General features: G+C 44.8%; 1 protein-coding gene across 1 annotated transcript in view; it reads left to right on the forward strand.

The window, feature by feature from the left end:
- The window catches only part of COL11A1 (collagen type XI alpha 1 chain), a 299,743-nt gene that overhangs the window by 91,904 nt on the left and 190,862 nt on the right, over positions 1-16,977 (forward strand). Inside the window, exons 2-4 of the mRNA XM_080648023.1 lie at positions 3,390-3,631; positions 7,490-7,591; positions 11,314-11,462. Of these exons, the coding sequence (XP_080504149.1) occupies positions 11,436-11,462 (27 nt within the window). The 5' untranslated portion in view covers positions 3,390-3,631; positions 7,490-7,591; positions 11,314-11,435. The remainder of the gene's footprint in view (positions 1-3,389; positions 3,632-7,489; positions 7,592-11,313; positions 11,463-16,977) is intronic.

Raw genomic sequence — 16,977 nt, forward strand, 5'->3', positions numbered from 1 at the left:
GGAGGAGCATGGCGTCCAGCTTGGAAAACGGGCAGAGCTCTGCTGCCAGCTGGAGATGGAATGGGCTTCTAGCCCTGAGAGCCATCAAAGTGCAGAAACAGTAAAACAAACAAAAAATGTGGAACTGGTAGGCAATTTTGCAGCTGGAAACTGGTAGACAGAGTTTCCTTTAACTGGAGAGGTCGCATTTTCTCAATATTTAGCAAACGATTTTCCCCTGACAATTGTTAGCACCTCCCTTTTAGCCCAGGGACACGGGGCCAGCTGAAGTCGGTCCGTGTGCTACACCCTGTTGGCCGGGAGGCCGGTGAGGACTTCCATCCCCGGCAGGGAACCTATTCAGCCTGAGTGCTCTGCTCTGGGTCTTACACACTCCGCCAGGCACTGCTTTCATGTTTGTTACAGGGTGGTGTGTGCTTTCCACCCTCCGTGTATTTCATGTTATTAGTTGCTTTCTTATCTGAATTTTTTGCCTCAACATACTTCCCCAGTTTATAAACTTCGTGAATGTGAAGTTATCCTATTTATATCTGCTTTGTAATTTAAAAAAAAATTTGAGAGAGAGAAAGAAAGGGAGGGCAGAAATAGATAGATAGATAGAGAGAGAGAGAGAGAGGAGAGAGATTTGTTGTTTCATCCATCCATGCCTTCATTGGTTGATTCTTATATGTGCCCTGACTGGGGATCAAACTCTCAGCCTTAGTATATTGGGATGATGCTCTAACCAACTGAGTGACCTGGCCAGGGCTATATGAGCTATCTATAGCTTCTTCTTCTACTTTTTTTTTAAGAAAAAAAAATCACTGAACACATTGCTTTACATAGCAAATACTCAGTAAAAGTTTCTTGACTAAATGAAGGTATGCATGCAGCCATGAATAAATAAGTGAATCTATTCACATGTGTCCTTTCTGTGTGCCAGCAGAGAGTCAAAGAGATTGCTAATGTGGATAAATACCAATAGTCCACCCCGGCAGCATTCGATTGTTACTTAAGTATATTTATTTTTAGTATGTTTGGTTTAAATCAATTAACAGAAATGTTCCAGGAGAGTTACTGTCTGGGACCCTCACATACCCTGCCAGGAAAAATAAATTTAAATGCTAAGTCACATGATTTAATAAGTTAGCGTTGGTAAGGCACTTAAGGGAGTGCCTGCCACATCGCAAGGACAAGCTGGGACCTTGTTACATGGAACAGATCCTGGAAGGCCTCTGCGATCACTAATGAAATAGCCTGCATGTATTCCCATGCACATCGTCAAGAATGATAAGACAAAGGCACGAACACGATACTCGACACAGAGTAAGTTTTCTGTCATGCAAATCCCCAGCAAACATACATGCATGATGAACTGAACTACCTTTGTAACATTATTTTTAAAAGGTCAAAATATAGACCTGTTGCTTCTGTGTTGATCTAAAATTTGATTCCTTATTGAACCTATTATTTTTTTCTCCTCCTGGCAGCCATGGATTATACTGGTTCTTCAATAATTGTTCAAAGGGATTCGCGAGTAGGTCGTCCACCTACCTGAAGTCTTACAAAAGATCACATCTTTTGACACATCTCAACTTCTACCCAACTTCATGTACCTCTTGACTCCTTCACGTGGTAGACTTTCTCTGTACAAAAGTGGGTCATTTCTACCCTTAATAGCTACATGTAATATTTTTTCTTCCTGCTCGTTTTTTATGTTTGTTGCCAGATCCAGTGTTGATCCATTAGAAAATTAATTAAGTAGATTGCCTTACCCTGAGCTGAGCTCCTGAGGTCACTTGGAATTGCATGGGGCAGGAAAGTAAGCAAAACACGATGCCCATCAAAAACAGAATTGCACTCAAGGACAGTTATTGCAAGGGGTCAGTAAGGAGAAGAACTGCAAGGGCCAAATTAAAGGGATAACTAGGCCACCAACAGGAAATAAGTGAGATGTAAAGAGAAGGATAAATGATGGAGACCATGTGAGGAAATGGAAGACAGAATTGATTTGCTTATAACAAAATTGTCTTTGCCAGAAGTGCGATGGATGCTTCAACTTGAATCAAAGCCCAAGGTCAGTGGAGACTTTTCTCAAACACATGGTACTTCCAGAAAATAAAAGGCATTCATTAAAAACAAAAAATTGCTCAATATCACCTATGTGCCAGATCTTCAATATGTGTGTGCAAATAAACAAAAAGAAGCCCTTCAAACATTTACAATCCTAGCAGAAAACAGGAAAAAAGCTCCTGGACGTGGGTCTTCGTAATGATCTTTTGGAAATCACACCAAAAGCACAAGCAACAAAATAAACAAACAGATGGGACATCAAACTAAAAGGATTCCGCAGAGCAGAAGGTCCACTCAGCAAAGTGGAAAGTTGAACTATGGGATGGGAATAATATTTTCAAACCATGTTCCTGCTGAGAAATTAATATCCAAAATACAGAAAGAACTCCTACAAAATGATTTTTTTACAAGTTCCACCCTTTCTGTCCTCACCGACTATCTCTACTGTACCTTTCATGGTGCTCTCCTCAGTTCTGTTAAATCTAATGAACTTGCAATCTCCTTTCTCTCATGGGCGAACTATTGAGAAAAGTCATCCAATTCGCTGTCTTTGTTCACTATCAGTCTATTTAGCAAATAGCTTCGTGTCTGGCACCTGCTTCTACCCACCTAGGAGGCCCTCTCCAGGAGGCACCCCTAATATACCGACTGCCAATCTCAGGCCAGATAGCTTTTCTCAGTCTCCATCCTTGACCTCCAGGTAGCCTGTTCCTCTGAACTGTGTCCCTTTGAAACTCATCTCATTGTGGCTTGCATTCTCCTAGTTTTCCTTCTCTTTTTTCTCTCTTTCCACTCAACATCTGTCTCTTCCACTGGCTCAGGAGACCTTTAAGATACAGGCCACCTGAAATGAATGGCATGGCTCAGTCTGCAGGGGGGGTTACTTGACCATATGTACGTGATAAGTACTCCTAACGTAGTGCTTAGCGTTCACCAGGCCGCCCTCCAAACACTCACACCGTTAACCCCTCACAATTACCCTGTGAGGGCCAAGAAAAAGAGAGACTGGCGCACAGAGAGGGGAAATGGCTTGCTCAAGATGGTACAGTAGTGTTTGGGCTGGAGTCTATGATCGTTCGCCATGTGCTGGCTTTGGCGCCACTGGAAAACACAGGTGGTTTCTCTCCAATTGCTACGGTTCTTCTGATCTTAGATATTGTTTAGAGTCATCATTACATTGAAATTATCACCGTTATTAAACCCACCACTGCATCTTGTTATCTAATGCGTTCATAAGCAAGTACTTTCATTAGCATATCACACTCTAAGCTACTCTGATAGCTCTGTTTCCAACCAATTGCTCTTCGTTTAAATCCCATACCTTTTCGTTTATGCAGGTAAGGCCAGAATCCTAAGGAGGGGTCCACAGTCTTCACTAGACATTCCAAAATTCTCAATGGCACAAAATAACTTGGATCCATCTGCTCCAACCCTCTCTACTTATGACTCTGTCTTTTTACAACGAATTGGATCCGTAATGATGACACTTGACCACTTATCTGGAAGTCTGCCCTCTCCTAAACCTAGAGTCAAGTTTTCTGCATTCTGCTGGATTATGCTGTCAACATCTCTACCTCAAGTAGGAGAATCCCTCACCTTCCTTCCCTAATTTTCTTCTCCTCCTAGGACCCGCGTACCTGTGACTGGCATCTCCGTACTTCCTGTTGTTTAGGTTAAAAACCTTGCAGGAATCCTTGATTCTTTACTGTTTCACTTGTAGTTCCAATCAAGTATTTATGGGTGTTTTTTTTTTTCCTTCCCAATTTCATTCCAATATTTTATGTACATTTTTACTTTTGTTTTTATTTCAGATATTACTACCCTCATTTTTTTCTCACTTACATAGTTGTAGTTATATGATGAATTCAAAGTTAATGGCCTTATGACACCATAGCCAAAAAAAGTTCAAAGTGGCTTCAACATAGTGAGACTATTGGGGCTAAACAGGAAAAAACATGAAACATGGGTTTGTATTATCCATAATGTCTGAAGTTTATCTCTCTCACACGCAGACACACACACACTACAGTGAAGGATTTCACACAAGCAGGGAGTTTATTGAATATGTATTAACATGGTAGCTGTTCTTTTCCCTCTAAAAGGTCACAAGCATTAAATTCTTTCTTAATGCTCCAGAGAGGGAGAGAAAGCGAGCGAGATATATGCCAAGGAAATGTAAAAATAAGTATGGATAGCAAGAATAGAGAACAGTTATGTCAGCGATTTGCAGATAATGCAAACAGGAAGGAAGGGAATCGCTTCTGATTTTGAGATTTTCTACATTTCTAAAAAGTTACCATCTCACAGTCATTGAATATATAAAATGGATCTTAATAAGGATTTTTGTTTAAATGGCATTCACTTGTAGTCAAGGAATCTGAGAATTATAATGAACTGTGCAGCAACATGTATAGTTTGCTTCATAATGCATTTTTAATCAGAGAACTAACTCCAAATAAAGAATCCTTTTGGATGTTCTAACAGACAGGAGCATTAGAAACACTTAAACTTCTGGTATTCGGTGTGGGTAGAATAGATAAGCAATACCACATGCTGCTCTAGTGAGGTCTAGTCCTATTGGGTGTGTCCCGCATGTGGTTCATGCCAACTTCTGCTGACACTCCTTGCCTAAATATGGATGCAAGTAATGCCACTAAAATATATCTTCACTCCCCATAATAAATGATGTTGATTTAAAAAACTTCTAAACTTATTATCATTTACTAAAGCATTACTGTATTGAAGAGAAATAAAGAGTTGAATGTGGCCAAAATATCTCCTAGAAAGTGCCAAACCCTAAAAATGAGAAAGCTCAACTTCAAAGTCAGATGAGTAGAGGCGAGATTAAAGAAGGAATGTGGGCTCCGATGGCAATCTGTGAGAAGGAATGAGCAGTCAGAAGGCAGGTGTGTGAATATCTGGTGTGTAGAGTCCTGGGCGCAGGACACAGTGACTGCACCGCATGGCACGTGGTGTGTAATTGAGGCAAAACAGAGAAGAACGCTCAGCAGGCTCACACCCTAAAAGACACGTATGGCTTTCCTAAGGATACGGGGACACTTAGTTTGGACCCACTAAGAGGTACTTCACTATACGGGTGCTGGTGCGTCTTGGTTTTTTATTGTTTTGTTTCTGTTTTTGGTTGAAGCAACAGATTGGCCTCCTATAAAAGTCATTTTTCACTTCTCTCATCCTCCCACTCGCACGTTTTATCAATTCTTCTTCTTTTTTTTTTAAAATATATTTTATTGATTTTTTACAGAGAGGAAAGGAGAGAGATAGAGAGTTAGAAACATTGATGAGAGAGAAACATCGATCAGCTGCCTCCTGCACACCTCCCACTGGGGATGTGCCTGCAACCAAGGTACATGCCCCTGACCGGAACCGAACCTGGGACCCTTCAGTCCACAGTCCGACGCTCTATCCACTGAGCCAAACCGGTTAGGGCTATCAATTCTTCTTTGGAAGTCATGGAAGTCAAAAATTACTCAGGTGGCCCGGCCAGCATGGCTCAGTTGGTGAGCGTTGCCCCAAGCCCCAGGCATCAGGAGGTTGCCTGTTAGATTCCAGTCTGGTCCAGGCCTGTCTGGGTTTTGGGGCTCCATCCCCAGTAGGGGCCGTGCAGGAGGAAGTTGATTGATATTTCTTCTCAGGGGTTTTTCTATCTCTGTCTCCCTCTTCCTTCCTCTTTCTGAAATAAACAAAAACATATTTTTTTTTCAAAATTAATCAGATGGCTATAATCTAACAATGGAAAATAGCAAGTGTTGACAGGGGAATGGAGAAATGGAACCCTCATGCATTATTCATCAGAATATAACAGGGTGTAGCCCAGCTATGGGCAAACTACAGCCCGCGGGCCGGATCCGGCCCGTTTGGCTGTTCTATCCGGCCCGCGGAGCCGAAAGAGCGGAGGGTTCTCTTGCTCTCCCCTCCGCTCCTTTACTTTGAATTTATATTAGTTCACACAAACACTCCATCCATGCTTTTGTTCCGGCCCTCCGGTCCAGTTTAAGAACCCATTGTGGCCCTCGAGTCAAAAAGTTTGCCCACCCCTGGTGTAGCCCCTTTAGAAAAAAGTTACATGTAGACTTTCCATATGACCCGAGACAATGACTCCTAGGTATAGATACCCAAGGCAACTGAACCGTATGTCCTAACAATGACTTGCACGTGGATATAAAGGAGCATTATTCATAATAGCCAAACAGTAGCAATAACCCAAACATCCATCAAGTGGTGGGTGATGGATAAGCAAAACGTGGTGTGTCCATGCAGTGAACTATTATTCAGCCATTAGAAGGGATGAAGTAACCATAAGCTATACCAGCTGAAAGAAGCCAGACATAGGAGTATGACTCCATTTATAGGAAATGTCCCGAACAGGCAAACCCACGGAGACGGGAGGTAGACTGGTGGTTGTCCGAGGCTGGGGCTCGGGGAGTGGAGAGTGACTGTTACTGGGTATGAGGTTGCTTTTGGGAATGATGAAGATATTCTGGAATTAGATCATGGTGATGGTTGCACAATCCTGCGAATAGACTAAAACCACTAAATTGTACCCTTTAAAATAGTAAATTTTATGGCATGTGAAAAATTAATCAGAGAAAAATATATGAGAAAGTGAAACTTTAATTTTCTTTTGTGATTTTTAATGGACTAAAAGAACATGTTTAAATTGTTGTGGGAAATAATTCATCATGTTATTAAACACGACTTTGGCTGACTTTCCCAATATTACTTAAATATCACCGTCTATGAACTAATTCGCTTTTAAAAATAATTTATAAATCATTTCTATTTAGTCAATTGACTGAAAATTGCCATTAATGTAAAAAGCAGCCATTAAAAATGAATTTGCACTCTCAGAAACATTGACAGTCAATTTATCATCTGTAAAGCTACATTGATATAAAATGCATTGATTGTGAATTAATTAACATTTTCGCGTAGTAAATATATAAAACAAGTTTTTATTATACAGTAACATTAAATTTGAAGAAAATTTACACTTTGATTAATATCTCTGCCATTATCTCATCGTACCTGCTATAGTGGAATGAAACCACCTTATAAAATCACACTGATTTCTCATGGCCCTGGAAAACCATAGCTTTTACTTTAGGCGGTCTGCCAAAATGTCTAAAAAAAAAAAAAGCAGTCTGAGCTTGCCATTGAAGAATCATAATTAAAAAAAAAAAAGATCAAGTGTTGAAAATTAAGTGTCCCCATGATTTAGAGAGGAGCTTTTAACGTTCTTTTATTGTTTATTTAAATAATGACAACATTTTGTGTGATGCCAGATAGCTTTAATGGATGGGACTTTAAAGTGGATATTGGAAACTCAAAATAAAGGTCCTACTAAGGACAGTATTCAATCCCGTGACTTGCTTTGCTGTTGACCTGTGACCCTGAGCGCTAACTTCTGTGGTTGCAGGGGTGTCCTGCCCAGTCCCATGGTGGCCACAGGGACAAAGACCCCTCGGAGCCGAGGGCTTGCTTCTGGGTTTTCGTCCGTGCTCACCTCCGCTCAGCCAAGGTAAGCAAACGCTCGGTTCAGCTCCTCCCTGTCTGCCCAGCCCACGCGGAGGGCGCCGGGCTCCTGGATTGTGGGCCGCCAGCTCTCCGCCTGCAGCTGGGCCCGCTGCTCCGAGCTAATAACAGGAGCCAAGGCCACCCCAAATTCTGCTGTTGGTCATGGAATCCGCTTTTGCACACGCAGGGAATTATTTTTAAATAATGTTCCTTTCAGACCAGCTGAGATGAGGCTTTCGTGTCCCCTAGCATTAAAGGTGGACGCCCAAGGACGATGAGTCACCTGCAGTGATCTCTGAGAGTCCCTGCCTGCCGTGTTAGTAGTTCAGGCCTCAGCAGAAAAGAAACAGCAATCACAGAAGCGGTAACCCTAAAGAGTTTAATGGAGGGGCTCTTTAGAGATGGGGACCAGTGTTGAGATATCAAAGAGGATGTTAAAGGACCCTGAACAGTGACAATGGGCCTTGCCCGGAATCGAACCTGGGGCCTGTCAGTCCCGACGCTCTATCCAGTGAGCCAAACAGGCCAGGCCCAAACTGTGGGGCTTTAAACCCTATGCGTGCGGTGACCACTTCCAGGTGGCATTTCCGTCACAGGCTTCTTCCTGTGTTCTGTACGAGAATAAGAAAATCACAAGTAGAGGAAGGAGAAAACAGAAGGAGAAAACATCTTTTAAGGTTTCTCGCGCACTTACTGTATACTGACTGTCTTCCTGGACACTTATGTTTACTAAGTGAATCTCAAAACGATTAACGATGAGACGGTGTTACTGTTTTTATTTTATAAAAGAAGGAATTGACACACACGTTAGCAGCATTGTCTGAACTGGTTTCTTCACACATTCAAATGCTCTTCAAAATGAATTTATCCAAAGAACGGTTATATTTTCAAATACAAATTGATATTTTCTGGCCAGGAATAATTCAGTGCTTCCGTTTCCCACGAGGCCAAACTCTAAAATTCTCAGCATTGCATGAAGGGTCCTTCGAGCACCCTGAGGGGGGGACCTTACCTCTGACTTACTTTGTGTCCCCAGCCTTGGCATCTAAACATCGACAACGGTGAGGGCATTTACAGAACCCAAATGGGCAAATGCTAGAAACCCAGCTGCTCCCCTCCCCACCGCCAAGAGGCTGTTGGGAGGAACCTAGCAGGGAGTCACTGAGGGAGTTCTGACTAAGTCCCCTGCCTGCCTTAGGGCATTGTTACTCCCTGACAATGCCATTGCAATTCTGTAATTATTCCACGATAACCATCACATAGCATTAAATGTCCCCCATTAGAGCCTAGGAATCGTGTTCATTTGTTTCTTATCACATCTCTAGTAACTAGAAGAGTACTGGCACTGCGTAAGAATTTGTGGAATGGACCATGCATGGCTGCCTTACGGGAAACACCGTTACCCTGCCAGACGCTGGCACTGCAGAACAGGGTGTTATCTGTTCCGCATGTCACCTTGCCACACACTTGGTGGCTTAAAATAACCCTAGCCCTGACCCTGACTCCAACCCTAACCCTAACCCTGACCCTGACCCTAAACCTAGCCCTAACACTAACCCTAGCCCTGACCCTGACCCTAACCCTAACCCTAACCCTGACCCTGGCCCTAACCCTGACCCTAACCCTGACCCTAAACCCTAACCCTAACCCTGACCCTAAACCTAGCCATAACCCTAACCCTGACCCTAAACTTAACCCTAACCCTAACACTAACCCTAACCCTGACCCTAACCCTGACCCTAACCCTAAACCTAATCCTAGCCCTAACCCTGACCCTAACCCCTGACCCTAACCCTGACCCTGACCCTGACCCTAACCCTAGCCCTAACCCTAACCCTGACCCTAAACCTAGCCCTAGCCCTAACCCTAACCCTACCCCTAACCCTACCCGTGCCCATGGTGAGGGAGAAATCACATCTGTAAGGGAGTTGGAACTTATTTCTGCATATGAGTGCCCAGTGCTGCCCCAAGAATCGGTAGTTTCCGTAGGAAAGTCATGTCAGGCCAAGCCTCCCCTGAAAACACAGTTCAGTCCTCACAGAATGTGCAGCTCCAGACGACGTGCCAGTCTGTGCGCAGGAAGGGCCCTGGGGAGAGGCTGCTGCCCTGGGACAGGATGCTGTCCGAAGGCTCACCTGCACCCTTTGCTCAACGTGCCCCCTGTTCTGCTTTCACAGGGAAACTTCGGGACTTGGGCTAATTACGTATCTCTCCTTTCTTTTTAATCTTAGAAAACCTGCTTTATTAATGTGCTGCTTTGGGTTTTGTGTAAACTCTCCGGTGAGTCATTCTGAGGGTGAAAAATGCCGCTTCTCATGCTTTCCACCAGCCCGTGCCTTTCTCTCCCTCCTGTCGCTTCTCCTGCGCAGCCCCTTCCACCAGATCCATCTCTGTGCCCTGGTAACAGCCACGTCCCCGCTCCGAGGCTCTCTCTGCAACTACTGACCCCCTTTCAAGGACTGCAATAGAGGAGTTCTGTGTAGAAAGCCATTTGAAAAATGTCAGGAACACCCCTGTGCCCGGCTCCCTGGCTCTCTGCAGGCGGCCAGCGGACTTCCCTGTGGCTCGCAGCCTGGACCACAGTTTCAAGGGCTGAACTGTGGGCCCTTGTTCGCGTCCCCTGCTAAAAATCAGAGTAAACAGCCGAAATCAAAATGGGCTTTCTCCACTCCCATTTCAGCGCCCGCCGCGGAATGCTGGGATTCTATTAATACCGAAGCCTCGTGGCCTTAAAAGAGAGGATTCTCTCAGGGCCCGGAGGCAGCTGCCTTCTCTTCGAGGGGCAAAAACGGCAGGAGAGGTTAGGCTGGGACCTAGGTAGTTGGAGCATCGTAATTGAGCCTTAAATAAGGAAAGGGCTATTTTACAAGCTGTCATTTGAAAATACATATACTTAGGTCAGAAATTACAGGCTAGGGAATGTGAAATAGCAAGGCACACGGGAGAGTACATATTTGAATGCATATGAAACCTACAGGGCTAATGACTCCTGACAGTCGTCGTTCAGTGCTTCCTCAGAGCTCCAAGAACAAAAGAGACCTTTCACGGCGATCCCCACGAGGCCAGAGTCATTGCCGTTGGGAATCACAGTTGCATTCTGCTGTCTGAGCCCTGGTTCAAACTCTTCCACCAAAAGGAGTTTCGGGAATGTGTTTCGCAATGTAGAGGAGTGTCCCTGTTTTGTATGTGAACATGCCTGTCCTGGTAGCCACCGCACCGCTGCTGTCATAGCCCCCCAGACAAGCTCCCGTGGCATTTTACTCGTGTTGCTTTTATTATACGTCATATATAGTCTGTGCTGTTGCATACTAATCTTACCTCCCCTGCCATACTGCCAGTGTCTGCAATGGCAAGACCACAGGTCCTCATCCCTCAGACCCAGAGAGGCTGTCCTGCTGCCTCCCTTGCAGCTATTACTCACTGACTGAGCGCTGGGTGGGCCTGAATCACAGGTTCTCCAGGGGTATAGGCAAGTGATTGACAGAGATGGAACTAGAGCAGCCTTGGGCAAACTACGGCACGCGGGCCGGATCCGGCTGTTCTATCCAGTTCTCTTGCTCTCCCCTCCGCTCCTTTACTTTGAATTTATATTAGTTCACACAAACACTCCATCCATGCTTTTGTTCCGGCCCTTCGGTCCAGTTTAAGAACCCATTGTGGCCCTCGAGTCAAAAAGTTTGCCCACCCCTGGACTAGAGTCTAAATATACGTTCTCCTTCTTTGCAGGGAGCACCGGCCCACCCTCTTTAGCTGGTGCCTCTCCTCAGATGCGTAGGAGCAGGAAGTGTGGGAAGACAAGTTGCGAGCATGCCAAGGAATAGCATGGGATATACCTCCCAGTGATAGGCATGCTGTCCAGGTTTCTGCCACATGAGGTAGGAGAATTCAGAAGCATAGAACACAAATCCTTGAAAATTGCTTTCTAGAATCCATTAACAGTGGTCCATTGAAGAAGAAAGACAGATATCTACTTAGGGATAATCCTGGTTATATATTTAAATACACACATATACTATTTTTGTAATAATATATTGATAGGTGGAGTGTTTTGTTTGCTAACATATAATTCAGTTAAAATAGGACAGGTGAGGAAGCATTATTCCAAATACTAGAGGCCCAGTGCACGAAATTCTTGCACTGGTAGGATCCCTAGCGGCTGCCAGCAGCCAACCGGGGCCTCCCTCCCATCCCCGGGCTGGCCCCGCCCCCTGGTCGAGCTCCCGGACAACTCCCAGTCAAGGGGACAATTTGCATACTACACTTTTTTTAAAAAAAATATATTTTATTGATATTTTACAGAGAGGAAAGGAGAGGGATAGAGAGCTAGAAACATCGATGAGAGAGAAACATCGATCAGCTGCCTCCTGCACACCCCCCACTGGGGATGTGCCCGCAACCAAGGTACATGCCCTTGACCGGAATCGAACCCGGGACCCTTCAGTCCGCAGGCCGACGCTCTATCCACTGAGCCAAACCGGTTTCAGCCTGCATACTACACTTTTATTATAAAGGACAATTTCCCAACTGTAGTACAATCCACATGGGCATTATTTCATACGATCAGAATAATGTCATTACAGTACAGTGTGCATCACGGTGTGCTGACTGGCCTCGCCTGCCCCTCCACACTTCCTCCTGTGTTTTTTAAAAAATGCTCACATGGGGATACAGTTATTGATTTGAGATCGAGGGAAAAGAAAGAATCATTGATGTGAGAGAGAAACATCAACCAGCAACCTCTCACATGTGCCCCGACCAGGGATCCAACACACAACCTGGGTATGTGCTGGGAGCTGGAATCGGTCCTGAAACGTTTGCGGGGAGGGGAGGGTGCCCCACTCAACTGAGCCATGGGCCAGGGCTCTCCCATGCTTCTTAGCAGAGGCCGTCGCTAGCTTTTCCTTACCGCCAGCCACTAAATATGAGTGTTATGAGTTTATCTTTGCTTTTTCCAAAAACCGAAAGAACCAAAAGAAACCAGTTTATCTATTAGTGTCCTTGATTATAGTTAATTGTTTCATTGTTTGTTTCTGCACTGGTCTATGAATTCTTGAGGGAAGACGGATTGGCTGGGTCACTTTGACTTTATGATCCAGAGTAGATTTCACAGGCTTTCATTACAGGGATGAGTAAACTGATGGAATTTAAAACGACTTCAGCCTGCCGGTATGCCGGCACTGGGCTTCTGCAATCAATCATCAGTAAGATCCATCGTCTGGCCTCTCCTTGGTCTAGGGAGAACTCAGAGACCGTGGGGAAGGCCGCAACCAACGTGCAATACTTGGGCAGGGTCAGTGGCTGGACTGGGGTTGAATCATAGCTTTGGGGACCTGTGAGGTGGAGAGGGGCCATGGAGCCTGGAGTAAAAGCCCTGAATTCTCACGTTAGATCTTCACAGTGCTGACTGTGTCATCTTGGGCACGTCACCTGGTCGAGAACCTCAGCCGGTCGACTTGTCCTTGCCTTCGGAATCTACTCTAGCCGGACCCCCTGTGTGAGGAAAGGAGGCAGCACATAGTTAGAAATGTAGACGGACTCATGGGCTAAACATGCTACCTCAAACCATATTGTTTCTCTCACATGAAATAACATTAGCCCCACTGCTAGCATTTGCTGCACATCACCATACACTGCTGTCTTGGGTGTTGTACCATGCGTTTGGTTTGAGAAACACCATTTGAGCATTTACGTGTCCCTCTATTAAACAGCATGTAACCATAGCAATCTCATTTATTTTATGCTTCCTAAGAGCTAGCTGTTCTTTGCAATAGTAGCAAGAGCCCCTTTGGGTAAAAGACTAATTATATATATACATACTGTAGCTCATTTGTTTGTTTCCTTCATATATTCCTGCCTTGACCAAGGTTTGGGACTTTTCACAAATGCTGCACAATGTGCCTCCTGGATGTATTGTGACCACAGCATTTCAGTTTAATTGTGTGACTGTTCCCCTAAAAGACAGCCCGGGTGCGAGCAGAGTGTGTCTCCTTCGGTGCTCCACCTCATCGTGAGGGCGGCCACAGAGCCGTCTGTCACCTGAAACCTCCAGGTATTGAAAGCCTGTCACCCCATCACTCTGCCCACAGGGTAGTAGTGTGACACATGGCAGCGAGGTTGTCCAAAAGGAATGTGGGGTAGTGTGGCGGCTATGGCAGACCCCGGGTGCTCTGCCGTTTTCACCACTGCAGGTACATCCCATTGTCTTCCCGTTTGACCAAACGTGGGTCCCCTCGCTCTCACTTCCTGTTTCCTTCCCAACTAAAATAAAGTGGCCCACACCAAAGACTGGCCGCTGGCCGAGGACCGATCCAGTTGAGCCCCACTTCCTTCTGCATCACTTACTTTTTGGGTCTGGTCTCCTGTCACACGCTGCAAGCATATGTGCTGGGGTTCGTTTCATCCCAACGCCGTTAGATCCACTGGTCCACACACACAGCTTTCAGATGAACGAAGCAGACGAATTTCTAAATTCCGGATTCACAGCCATTGACTAGTACTTTTAAATAGCCCAAGTTTATCGTTCCTGCCCAGACTAATTCACATTCCTGGCTGCAATGGGCAAGTTTGGAATGTCTAGCCCTAGAAATTCACATTTTGTACAGTTATTTCTATCTCGTATATTTAACCCACAAAATGAATATAGTTGGAAACAGCAGCAAGCCTGTTTCAAATTAGGTGATGCACTTAGGGCACTGACAAAGGCCAGAGGCAAACACGAGGCAGAGTATAACAACTTAGAAATACAATATCCGAATCTGTTAAAAAAATACACAACACAACACCTTGAATTCCCAGCTACCGTTAATACATATTTTACAGAAATTAGTAAATCTCCAATGAATATTTTTAACACTCAACAGTGAGTTTAAACTCAGAGTAACAGATTTAACTTACAAATATTCTTAAACAGTAAATATCAAGAAACTGTTTTTAAAGTTTGGAAGGGGCCAATTTATCATGTGCATAATGGAGCATGGGATCTGTCTGTATTCATAGGAACACGCATGACTGTAAAAGGCATCACTGTTTTATTCCACACCATGCAAGCTTAAAGTAAAATAGTCTGAAGAAAGAAAAAGAAATACGAAGTGGAGGAATGCAAGAATCTAATTCCCTGTGACACAGCATGCCGGTTAACTTAGCGTCCAATTAAAGGAACACGCTTGAACCCCACTGCTACCTTTCTTGGGGAAAACACCGGGGAGTTTTCCTTGAATAAGGACCAATGAATCTCAACCAAAGGAAACTGACCAGACCTGTCTTGGCTAATGAAGAACGGGAGCTGGACCCAGAGGCACAGCGACCTGAAGTGTGCCGACAGCAATACCAGGGGTGACTTCCCGAGGTAGCCCGTCCGCAGGTGGCTCCCTGGACCAGTAAAAATAGGGCGGCAGCCTCCCCTCCGCCAGCAGCCTCCCCCCTCGCACACCGCCCAGCTTCCAGGAGTCCAGCCAGGAGGACGTGCGTTCGTAGGGTGGAGTGTGGCTTTCCTCTCCTCACCTGGGGCTTCTTGCTGTATGTACTGGCCACCACCGCTCAGAGCGGCTGATGTGAAAGACAATGCTATGAAAAATACACAAAGAAGTCACATTTTTGTCTGAACCAATGCAGCCAATTTCTGGTCAGAAGAACCCTTTTGGCTGTTTAGAAATAATCAGGACCTCCTACGTTTAGCTCCTTTAACTCTTACTTCTTTTTTGAAAGATCAAAACGTTTCATCTCACCATTTTCTTTCTTTTTTAAAAAAATAGGTTGTTATTGATTTTTAGAGAGGGAGGAAGGGAGAGGGAGAGTGGGGGAGAGAGAGAAACATCAATCCACCACCTCCTGCTCGCCCCCTACTGGGGGTTTGAGCCAGAAACCAGGGCATGTGCCAGGACCAGGAACCCAACCGATGCCCTTTTGTGCATGGGACAACGCCCAGCCAAAGGAGCCACCCTGGGGCTCACCGTTTCTTTTCTTTATCGGAGATCAGGGTAGTTCTTCTGTTGAGTTGTGAACGTGTCATACAGGTGACTTGGTAAGTAGTTAAGTGACATTAACAGGTAACGAAATCGACAGAGGATCTTTTGCCTGCTATCTCCTTCGGAAAGTTCTTCAGGCACAAGCATCCATTCAGACCGTGAATGAATTCTCATTTAATGAGACGCATTATCTCTGTTTTTGCTCTACCCCGTGTTCTTCGCTTTTATTAGTGTGCATGTTGGAAGCCGAACGGTCTTCAAATCGTTGACTGATTTGATCCCTGGCCAACATACCAAGCATTCTTCACAAGAGCGCCTATGTCTAAAACAAACCCCTGTGGAAGCAGAATGGGTCACACAGGACTCGGCTCTCAACTCCGCCCCGCTCCTCTGGACCACACACCCCAGCAGTGGTTGGCTGCTTGTTAGCCTCGGTAAACACTTATTGACTCACCAACTGTGTGAGGTTCCATTGTTTGCTAGTTGCTGTTGTCCTCAGAGGGAATGTAAAGCACCAGGCGCTCAGAGCATCTTTGTTTTCTCTGTTCATGTACTAGCATCCCTTAATTTCTTTTTCTTCTAAAATACTCAGAAAAGGAGAGAAAAAGTCATCGTTTTCACCTCTCAGGAGGATTTTTTTTTTTTTTTTTTTTACACAAACTGCAGAGGATATTGAATTAATATAAGGGGACTTGGTGGGAGCCAAGTGGTAATTTCAGGAACTGAAGCCAATTTCAGCTTACCTTGGCAACCCAGGTTTATGTCTCTTTAAAAGAAGATCTGAAAGAAGAAAGGACGGCGGTGATGACAGAAATGCAGACAAGCTTTAGAAGAGGTCAGCGAGGACCACATAAATCAGAAACGCTATATGTGATGCACGCTTGAGGTGGGGAGAGAGAGGAGACCTCGTGGTAAATGCTGCTGTAAATGACAAATGAGTGCAGACAGCTTTGTAAAGACAGGATGGGACTTACCTTGCAGTGTAAGCCAATTCGTGCTGTACTTCAACGATGTAAAAGAAGGGTTTACATAATTGTAATCGAGATGTGCAGGAAGGATTTCACACTTAGAAAAACAATGTTACAGTTAAAATAACTATGATATAATTTATTTTACCCTCAGGGAAACTGAGGCTTAGGAGATTAAAGTGGCTCGCTATCGGCCATTGCCCAAATTGGTAGCAAAACCAGCAGAATTAGTTCCTAGAACTCAATTCTTCCATCATTCAACCCAATGCATGCATATGGTTTACTTTGGGTACACAAAAACTGTTTTTAGCCATCCTGCACTTTGCCAAGATGAAGCAGATAGGTGCGCAGGGAATGTGGCTCTCTGGCACAGTTCAGCATTTGGAAGCACAACCTCCCAGGTGGTAGACAGAAACCACGCTAAAGTGCTTCTGTGTTTTCTCTGATAGGAACACTCT

This window comes from Plecotus auritus (assembly GCF_963455305.1).
Source record: "Plecotus auritus genome assembly, chromosome: 12".
In the NCBI taxonomy this organism is placed as follows: domain Eukaryota; kingdom Metazoa; phylum Chordata; class Mammalia; order Chiroptera; family Vespertilionidae; genus Plecotus; species Plecotus auritus.